The 10,867-nt window shown below is 56.8% G+C and overlaps 1 protein-coding gene across 2 annotated transcripts in view; it reads right to left on the reverse strand.

Moving 5' to 3' along the window:
* Positions 1 to 10,535, reverse strand: part of VIRMA (vir like m6A methyltransferase associated) — a 64,481-nt gene extending 53,946 nt beyond the window's left edge. The window contains exon 1 of one of the 2 annotated variants that reach the window (XM_040993416.1): positions 10,423 to 10,535. In XM_040993416.1, the coding sequence (XP_040849350.1) occupies positions 10,423 to 10,485 (63 nt within the window). In that variant the 5' untranslated portion in view covers positions 10,486 to 10,535. The remainder of the gene's footprint in view (positions 1 to 10,422) is intronic. The other variant, XM_040993426.1, reaches the window with a different exon arrangement.
* Positions 10,536 to 10,867: the final 332 nt, after the last annotated feature.

The following is a 10,867-nucleotide window of genomic DNA, read 5'->3' on the forward strand; positions in this document are numbered from 1 at the left end:
GAGAGGGCTGATATGGGGGCAGTTTGGAGAAGGGAAACCCGAAGACCTTTCAGGGCCAGACCAACACATGGGAGACCTAAGCTGGATTAGTTGGTAACGACCACCACTTACTGGTGCACAGAAAGCTAGAGCTGGGGACCAAGGCTGGCAGGGCTAGACCACAGCACTCACCAATGAGTGTCAGAATAGGGGATGGGTAATATTAGGCTAGGCAATTATATTAACCAATACGTGAGAGAATCGGTCTGGGACAGTTTCTGTGGGGGATATGTGGGCTCACCCCCACAGCACTGCAGCACCCTGGTTTACTCAAGAGCTGGGGTAGGGACAGGCCAAGCTAAGTATGACCATGGAACTCACCAATACTCATGGGAACTGGGGCTGGGAAAAGGCCAGGCTGGTCCAGGCTACAGCACCTGCAGGTGCACCTAAGAACTGGGTGTGGGACGGGTCTGGCCACAACATTTACCAGCAAACACAAGGGCCAATACCAGGGGATTAGACAAGGCCACCCACTGACACATGCCAGACCTGTATCTGAGAATGGGCTGTGGGGAACTTGAAGAACTCCCCTGTAAGTCAGGGTGGGTGTTGGTCAGGCTGGACAAAGCTTCTCCACTTGTCAGCAGGTGTATGGGTTGGCTCAGGGCAAATCAGGCAGGGCCAGGGCGAACCAGGCCAAATCGTAGCACACTGGCAAGCACAGGAGCAAGGTTGTAGTGCAGACCATGCAGAGCTAAGCTATCACACTTACCGGTTTGCATGAAAGCCAGGGATGGAAGCAGGTTGGACAGGGGTAGGCTGTAGCACACATCTGCGAAAGCTGGGACTGGGGGCTCGCAAGAGGTAGAGGCCAAGCCCTGGGACAGGCTATGCCAGGCTAGGCTGGAGCATCCACCAGCACATGCACAATCTGCCTGGGAGAGGCCTGGTAGGGGAGCTAAGGGGACACCCAGGTTGAGCTGTGGTTCCTACTGGTGAGTGTGAGAACCAGAATGGGAGTGACAAACCAGGCTAGACATGGCTGCAGCATTCCTCAGCATAGGTGTGGAATGGATCTGGGGTGTGCCAGGATGGGCTAGGCTCCAGCACCCACTGGTGCTCACAATATCCAGAGTGGGTACAGGACAGTCTAGGCTAGGTCTCAGCATCCACTAAATCTCAAGACAGCCAGATTTAGGGGTGGAACAGATGGGGCTGGGATACAACAGTCAACTTGCTAAGAATCAGAAAGGATGTGGGCTGATTAGGCGAGGTTTCTGTGCCTGTGGATAATGCCATGACAGGAGGTGGGCCAAGCCAGGCTGTGCAAAAAACCCACCAGTGTATCCAAGATCTGCGACTGCGAGGTGGCCTGTGAGAGTTTAGGGAACGCCTCTGTCAGGATGCAGCTTCTTCTGATGAGTGCAAGAACCAAAACTGGGAGCAGTATAGACCAGACCAGGTTAAAGTAAGCACCAGCATATGTGTGGCTCAGGTGTGGGGGCTCAGGCCAGGCTAGGCCAGTTCATAACATACACTGGCAGATGTGAGAACCAGGACAGGGTGCTGGACAGGCCAAGTTAGACTGCAATACCAGCCAGTTCACATTAGGGCCAGTACTGGGGGCTGTCCATACTAGGCTAGGCTGCATCACCTACCAGCATGAACTGGAACTGGGGATAGGCCAGGCTGAGCCAGGTTGCAGTACCTGCCAGCAAATGCTAAGGTAAAGTGGGCCATGCCAGATTGGGCCACGGCTTATGTAAGAAACAAGGGGCATGGTGGGTCTCAGGACGGGGCGTCTCATGCCTGGATCCCGGACGGCCGCCATGGGCACATGGTGAGCCGTCCTCCCCGGGCCTGCTGGGTTTCGGGGGCCGCTTCCTTCGGGGTGAGTAGACCGAGGGGGGGAGGCCTCCGGGACTGGGCAGGTCCGGGGCCCACCCGCCGCCTTCATGGGGCGGTGAATGGGATTTGGGAGGGGCGCGACCTTGGGCCTGGGTTATTTAAACCTCCAGCTGCCTCCTGGCAGCTGGTGGGTCTCAGGACGGGGCGTCTCATGCCTGGATCCCGGACGGCCGCCATGGGCACATGGTGAGCCGTCCTCCCCGGGCCTGCTGGGTTTCGGGGGCCGCTTCCTTCGGGGTGAGTAGACCGAGGGGGGAGGCCTCCGGGACTGGGCAGGTCCGGGGCCCACCCGCCGCCTTCATGGGGCGGTGAATGGGATTTGGGAGGGGCGCGACCTTGGGCCTGGGTTATTTAAACCTCCAGCTGCCTCCTGGCAGCTGGTGGGTCTCAGGACGGGGCGTCTCATGCCTGGATCCCGGACGGCCGCCATGGGCACATGGTGAGCCGTCCTCCCCGGGCCTGCTGGGTTTCGGGGGCCGCTTCCTTCGGGGTGAGTAGACCGAGGGGGGGAGGCCTCCGGGACTGGGCAGGTCCGGGGCCCACCCGCCGCCTTCATGGGGCGGTGAATGGGATTTGGGAGGGGCGCGACCTTGGGCCTGGGTTATTTAAACCTCCAGCTGCCTCCTGGCAGCTGGTGGGTCTCAGGACGGGGCGTCTCATGCCTGGATCCCGGACGGCCGCCATGGGCACATGGTGAGCCGTCCTCCCCGGGCCTGCTGGGTTTCGGGGGCCGCTTCCTTCGGGGTGAGTAGACCGAGGGGGGGAGGCCTCCGGGACTGGGCAGGTCCGGGGCCCACCCGCCGCCTTCATGGGGCGGTGAATGGGATTTGGGAGGGGCGCGACCTTGGGCCTGGGTTATTTAAACCTCCAGCTGCCTCCTGGCAGCTGGTGGGTCTCAGGACGGGGCGTCTCATGCCTGGATCCCGGACGGCCGCCATGGGCACATGGTGAGCCGTCCTCCCCGGGCCTGCTGGGTTTCGGGGGCCGCTTCCTTCGGGGTGAGTAGACCGAGGGGGGGAGGCCTCCGGGACTGGGCAGGTCCGGGGCCCACCCGCCGCCTTCATGGGGCGGTGAATGGGATTTGGGAGGGGCGCGACCTTGGGCCTGGGTTATTTAAACCTCCAGCTGCCTCCTGGCAGCTGGTGGGTCTCAGGACGGGGCGTCTCATGCCTGGATCCCGGACGGCCGCCATGGGCACATGGTGAGCCGTCCTCCCCGGGCCTGCTGGGTTTCGGGGGCCGCTTCCTTCGGGGTGAGTAGACCGAGGGGGGGAGGCCTCCGGGACTGGGCAGGTCCGGGGCCCACCCGCCGCCTTCATGGGGCGGTGAATGGGATTTGGGAGGGGCGCGACCTTGGGCCTGGGTTATTTAAACCTCCAGCTGCCTCCTGGCAGCTGGTGGGTCTCAGGACGGGGCGTCTCATGCCTGGATCCCGGACGGCCGCCATGGGCACATGGTGAGCCGTCCTCCCCGGGCCTGCTGGGTTTCGGGGGCCGCTTCCTTCGGGGTGAGTAGACCGAGGGGGGGAGGCCTCCGGGACTGGGCAGGTCCGGGGCCCACCCGCCGCCTTCATGGGGCGGTGAATGGGATTTGGGAGGGGCGCGACCTTGGGCCTGGGTTATTTAAACCTCCAGCTGCCTCCTGGCAGCTGGTGGGTCTCAGGACGGGGCGTCTCATGCCTGGATCCCGGACGGCCGCCATGGGCACATGGTGAGCCGTCCTCCCCGGGCCTGCTGGGTTTCGGGGGCCGCTTCCTTCGGGGTGAGTAGACCGAGGGGGGGAGGCCTCCGGGACTGGGCAGGTCCGGGGCCCACCCGCCGCCTTCATGGGGCGGTGAATGGGATTTGGGAGGGGCGCGACCTTGGGCCTGGGTTATTTAAACCTCCAGCTGCCTCCTGGCAGCTGGTGGGTCTCAGGACGGGGCGTCTCATGCCTGGATCCCGGACGGCCGCCATGGGCACATGGTGAGCCGTCCTCCCCGGGCCTGCTGGGTTTCGGGGGCCGCTTCCTTCGGGGTGAGTAGACCGAGGGGGGGAGGCCTCCGGGACTGGGCAGGTCCGGGGCCCACCCGCCGCCTTCATGGGGCGGTGAATGGGATTTGGGAGGGGCGCGACCTTGGGCCTGGGTTATTTAAACCTCCAGCTGCCTCCTGGCAGCTGGTGGGTCTCAGGACGGGGCGTCTCATGCCTGGATCCCGGACGGCCGCCATGGGCACATGGTGAGCCGTCCTCCCCGGGCCTGCTGGGTTTCGGGGGCCGCTTCCTTCGGGGTGAGTAGACCGAGGGGGGGAGGCCTCCGGGACTGGGCAGGTCCGGGGCCCACCCGCCGCCTTCATGGGGCGGTGAATGGGATTTGGGAGGGGCGTGACCTTGGGCCTGGGTTATTTAAACCTCCAGCTGCCTCCTGGCAGCTGGTGGGTCTCAGGACGGGGCGTCTCATGCCTGGATCCCGGACGGCCGCCATGGGCACATGGTGAGCCGTCCTCCCCGGGCGGCCAGTGCGCCATTGGTGCCAGGCTCCGCCTGCTGGCTGCCCGGCTGGGGAGCTCTGGGGATTTGGTTCTTTGAGTTGCTGCTTAATTAGCTCCAGGTTGAACCCATTGTGCTTCTTGGACCTGAAAGAGGCAGTAACTCTTCCTTAGCAAAACTTGTAATCACTAATAATTCTGAGCACCAAATACCAGTCATGCAGAAGCTATGGCTTGGGGCTTGCCCTGCACAAGTAGCTCCAACAGTTGGCCAATGTGTCAACTGGTAATGCAACAGAGTAGATTAGGCACGACTGAGCAAACCTTAGCCCACAAGTAAAACTAGAAACCAGGAGGGAGCAGAGGTCATGCCGAGCTAGGCTCTTGTACCTGCTGGTCTGTGGGAGCCTGGGACGCTAAGCCACAGTGTCTAAGGCAGAGTTCGGGACAGGGGAGGGGTTGTGCCAAGCTGAGTCAGAGCATCCATTGGCAGGCATGTGATCTATGGCTGGGAACGGACCCGGTTGGGGAGCAAAGGGGACAACCCTAGCTGGGCTGAGGTTCCCACCAAGAGGCGCGTGGCCTGGAAGGGGGCTGCGTTCTGATCTGGAAACAGTTGTAGTCTCCCTTGGCACAAGTGTGGACTGGGATTGGATGCACCGAACTGGGCCGGACCCCGACTCCCCCTGGTGTTCTGGAGGACCAGGGCAGATGTGGGATGGACTAGGCAGGGTCTCAAACCCCTACTGAGCCATGTGTGAGCCATACGTGGGTATGGACAAACCATGGCTGGGCTGGAACATCCAACAGCAAGAACCAGATTGGGTTGAAGGCCAGTCAGGAAAAGCCACAGTTCCTGCTATGACAGGAGGTGGACTGAGTAGGGTTGGCTCATGGACCCACTGGTAAGCGTGAAACCTGGCATTGGGAGAGGTTCTGATGGAGGAGCCTGGGCAACTCCTCTGGCAGGACACAGACCCAGCAGGTAAACGCAAGAAACATGATAGGAAACAGCCCAGAAAAGGCCATGGAAACCTACCCACTGGCATACAGTTGGCAGACGTGGGGGCAAGACCAGGCTGAATCTGTCCACATCATCCCCTGGCAAATCCAGGCACCAGTGTGGGTCGACCCAGGGTCGGTCGCAACAAAGACTAGTGCACATTATGGAATGCCGAGGTGAGGTTGCCTGTACCAGAAGGGACCGCAGCGCCCAACCAGCCTGAGAACAAGCAAGGAAGTGGGCAGAGCTGGCAGGGGAATAAGGGAGGGTTCCTTTGCTGGACAGCTACTTCCGCAGGAGAGCATGGGCTGGGATGGGGGCAGACCAGACTAGGCAGAGCTACCACACCTGTGCGCCTCATGTGGACTAGATCAGGGAAAAGCCAGGCTGGGCGGATTATTCCTACTGGTGTAAACAAAATTAAAGTGGGCGAGGTTTGTTTGGGCAGCATCAACTGGAATCTGGGAGTGGGAGAGGCCTGGGAGGGAAATAGTGGGCTCATCCCTCTTGGGTTACCACTTCCACAGGAGGACATAAAACTAAGACAGCGGCTGGGGTGGAATGGGATGTGGGACAGACTGGATTACTGCTACACTTACTGGCAAACCAGGGTAGGGGGTGGGCCTGGTTGGGGTTATTGTGGGTCGCTCCAACCTAGGCTACAGCTCCCGCTGGTTTATGTGAGGGCCAAGTATGTGCTGGGCAGAACCAGACTGGACTGCAACACCCATTGGCTCCATTGGAAGACGGGAGTGAAAACAGAACCAACCCAGGAATTGCAACCACCAGCTGATTGGAGCGATGGACGGTGCCAGGCCCGGTACTTGTTAGCACATACAAGAAGTTTCTTTGGAGATCTTCCTAATCTAAATGCTGGACTCAGAACCATAACAAAGAAAAGAGAGAAGACAGAACGGGTCAACCAACCATCTAAGCTATGATGGACTATGTCAATCAGTGGATTTTTCAAAGACCTCATAGTGCTTGGAGCGGCAAGATTGACAGCGATTCATAACTGTTGCAATATCAAAACCACTTGAGCAAGAACCTCAGAGCATGCCCTACACCCGGGACTTGGGGAGGGTGGGAAATTGGGTGGGCCTTCTCCCTTAATACCCCCCTTTTAAACATGAAGGTAACAATATGGAAAACATATTAGTATTATCCACTTTCCTGTAGCCCTCGAACCTTCTTACCCTAATTAACTATGTAAAGAATGTCAAAATAAAATTTATTAATAAAAAAAAAAAAAAAAAGAAACAAGGGGCAGGGGATGCGGGGTAAAGAAGCACGAGAGAGTAAGCCCAGTAAGGGGGCAGCGAGGACTCCTCTGGTGAGCGTGAGAACTGGGATTTGGGGCCAACCAGACTGGGCAGGGATACAAAACCCACCGGCCTACATGTGAGCTAGGTTAGGGCAGGAGCCAGGCTGGCTAGGCAACTGCATACACTAGTGCATGCATAAGCCAGAGTAAATGCAGGCTGGTTGGACTCTGTTGCAGCATCAACTAGCAAGTGCTGGGACTAGGGACAGGTCCACTAGACTGCAGAACCACGTGGCAAGTGCAAGATCCAGGGCAGGGAGTAGGCCTAAAAGGCACCCTTCTGATGGGCTGCAGTTCCCTCCAGTGAGCATGAAAACCAAGGCTGAGTGAGGGCCTGGCTAAACAGATGGTGGCACCCGCCAGCAGGAGTATGGGCTAGATAGCAGAGTCAGTTAGGTTGAGCTAGGCTGCAGTACCCACTGATATGTATAAGAGCTGAATGGATGTGGGACAGACTAGACCAGTCTGCTGCACATACAGGCATGCACAGGAACCAGGGCTGAGGACAAGCCTGGTGGGCATTTGGGTGGGGTGTCACTTCAACTAGGCTGTAGTTCCCACTGGTGTATATTAGGGTCAAGTGTGTGATGGGCAAGGTTAGGCTAAGCCACAGCATCTATTGGATTGTGTATGAGATGGGGATGGGGACAAAACTGACGCAGCAACTGCAACCACCAATGCATGTGTAGGCTGATATGAGTGATAGACTGAGCTAGACACCGCACTGATTGGCATACAGAGAAGTCAGCTCTGGGGTCACTTCTGGTTAGGTTTATTCGGACACCCTCCACCCACCTCAACAGGACTGTTGACTGAGCACTCCAACCACGGTGAAAATCACAGGATCTGTGGTCTGACCGTGGAGTGCATGTGTCAGAGCTGGGCTTCCTCTTTGCTGAAGCCTGTGCAGTGGACTGCAAGCCCATATGCACATAGGGGACATGACAGCTCACTGAGAGGACATCAGGTACCATGGCAGAGGACGGTGGAAAGAACAAACTGGACAACCCTCCTAGCCAAGCTTTGACAGCAAGTATCTGGGCGAGTGGAGACTCTAAGGCGGACTATGTCAGCCCTTGGACTATGTCAGACCTTGGAAGGACTTTCTCAACCTTGGAGCTACGAGATCAACAGCATCTCAGAAGTATCGAAACCACTTATGCAGGATCCTTGGAACATGCTCCATAACGGTGACCAAAGGATGACATCGAATGATGTCCCCTATCCCCAGGTACTGATGTGGCTGGGTTGTAGGGCGTGGCCCCCTCTCCTTCCTTCTCTACTTTCTTCAGATACAGGACAAAAAAAAAATTGGAAGCAACTGTCTTACCTACTTTCTTCCATTCCTTGATCCTTCCCACCCTGGTCTACATGAGCATGCATTCTCCTCAACCATGTAAACATCATCAAAAATAAAATAAATTTATTACATAAAAAGTAAAAGATTAAAAATATACAAAACACAAACATAACATTTAATTCATTCATCATGACTCATATTTTACAGATAGTCATTCTAAAATCTTTTTTATTAAATCTATCTCCTACACCAGATTAAAACTCTCTGGCAGCTGATACTGTGACACAGCAGATAAAGTTGTTTGCTGCCATATCAACATGTTATACAGACACTAGTTCAAGTCCCAGGTGTTTCACTTCCAATCCACCTTCCTGTTAGCACAAAGTAGGCCCAAATGCTGGGGCCCTGCATCACATGGGAGACCCAGAGGAGGTCGCAGACTCCTGGCTTTCATGGATGTTGTGACCATTTGTGGGGTGAACCAGCAAACCAAAGATCTGTCTCCTCTGTGTAGTTAAAAATTCTTTTTAAAAACTCTCTAGGGCCCGGCGTGGTGGCGCAAGTGGTTAAAGGTCCTCGCCTTGCACGCCCGGGATCCCATGTGGGCACCGGTTCTAATCCCAGCAGCCCCGCTTCCCTTCCAGCTCCCTGCTTGTGGCCCGGGAAAGCAGTCGAGGACGGCCCAAAGCCTTGGGACCCTGCACCCGCGTGGGAGACCCGGAAGAGGCTCCTGGCTTCGGATCGGCATAGGATCGACCGTTGCGCTCACTTGGGGAGTGAATCATCGGACGGAAGATCTTCCTCTCTGTCTCTCCTCTCTGTATATCCGCCTTTCCAATAAAAACATAATAAAAATAAATTAAAAAAAAAAACTCTCTAATAGAGTAATCATTTTTTCTTGCTACTCTCCCTCCTAGAACAATACCTTCACCCTCAAAACAGCTTTACATAAAGCTTGAAAAGGGGGGAAGGAAACACTGAATTCTGGCACAGAGGGTTAAACTAACACCTGTAATGCCAGCATTCCATAAGGGTGCCAGTTCAAATCTCAGCTGCTCCACTTCCAATCCAGCCCCCTGCTAATGTACATGGGAAAGTGTGGCCCAAGTTTGGGCCCCTACCACATACATGGGATACCCAGCTGGAATAACTGTATTAGACAGTGAGCAAATAGCGTTGGAACCCACAAAAGCAGGTGAACCCATCTTCAGTGAGATATGCCCCAACTTTTGGCTTTTACAGACCTAAGCGCCGTTCATTTAAAAACCAGGAAGCTCAACACTTCCTTATGCCAAGTAAAGCAGTCAGACACTACCACCATCTGCTAGCATCACTACTTCATAAAGACACAACAGTTTCAACACTTTTCAAATCTTCACTGAGCAACTTCACTGAAGACTGCAGTGAGAGAGCAAAAGCATGCTATCCCTCATAGGGCTGGATGCAACAAGCTTGGACTGATAAACGCCAATGGCACACGAACTAAGTTCTCAAAGTGGGTAAAATCTGTACTGAGAGAGAGAAAAGGGAGGCTTGCTCCTGCCCTCCCCCATTTCTCTGTGGTCCTCAGTCACATTCCTCCTCAGCAGCTCTCTTGAGCCACATTCAATTGAAGTACCCCACCATAGAGCCCACCAGATTCAGGGGCCCGTGAGCCACCTGGTGCAGGTATTCATGTTCCCTGATCTAGCCCTCCACCCCCGAACGACAATGCACAGACCCTAGCCACCCCTCCACAAAAATGCACGGCCCGACCATACCCCCAATGACAATGCACTAACCCTAGCACCCCAACCGACAATGCACTCATTGCCTGACCCCAGCCCCCGAATGACAATGCACTGCCTGACCCTAGCCCCCCGAAAGACAATGCACTGCCTGACCCTAGCCCCCTGAACAACAATGCACTAATCCTAGGCCCCAACAAGGCACTCCTTGACTCTAGCCCCTCAAACGACAGTATTCACCACGCGAAAGACTTTCCATGAAGCGCGTCACGTCCTAATTAATGTTTGACACCTTCCCAAGAGGTTAGGCGCTCCGAGAACGGCGCACACGACTGTGCTCCCCCAGCCACGCAGCCATCCCGTCCCAAGAGAAAGGATTCAGAAACGCCGGGACCACCAAGCAGCCACGAGCGACCAGCGGCCTGCGGCGACCCTAAGAACCACAGTTTATCCTCCAGGCCCACAGCTGACCAAAATACATAAATAAACAGATTAACAGGCGACGTGAGCCAAGCAGCCTGCGCGACCCCGAGGGACGCAGGGGAAAGGGGAGACCGCCCGCCAACCCAGCCTGAGGAAGAGGAGGGGTCCGTTGACGAGGAGTGAGATGCGGCCACCCGCGGGAGCGAAAAGCGAGGGAGCCTAACGATCTGGAGGAGGCACCACGGCCGGTTCGAGTCTGCAGGCTCGGAAGCCAGCCGCCAAACCTTACCTCAGCGCTGGGGTGCTTAAAAGTATCTAAAAATAGCAGCTCCATAGCAGAGTCCACCGCCATGTTTTTCGCGGGAAGATGGGGGCGGGGGAGAGCTTCCGGGGCAGCGCTCCCACCTCAGCAGCGGCGGCTCCGGAGAGGACGAGACGGGCGCACTTCCGGTTTCTTGGCCTATCCGCATGCACGCTGCCGCCGCCGCTCACTGGTCCCGCCTTCTCCAGCGCGGCGGCGGCGGAGGGGCGGGGACTATGGCGTCTCTTGTGGGTCAAACCGTGTTGGGATCCCGTTCGGTAGTCCGACAGGCCTCGGGCTAGCGGACTGTGACTCCGGCTAGCGGACTGTGGTGTCGGTGGCGGAGTCTGGGCGGCTAGTACAGAAGAGTAAAAGCGCTTCCATCACTGGAAACAAGCAGGTGCGTAGAGAGCGAGGATGAAAAGAAAGTAAG

Source organism: Ochotona curzoniae, unplaced genomic scaffold, assembly GCF_017591425.1.
Source record: "Ochotona curzoniae isolate NIBS_2020 unplaced genomic scaffold, NIBS_Ocur_1.0 contig_1071, whole genome shotgun sequence".
Lineage (NCBI taxonomy): Eukaryota > Metazoa > Chordata > Mammalia > Lagomorpha > Ochotonidae > Ochotona > Ochotona curzoniae.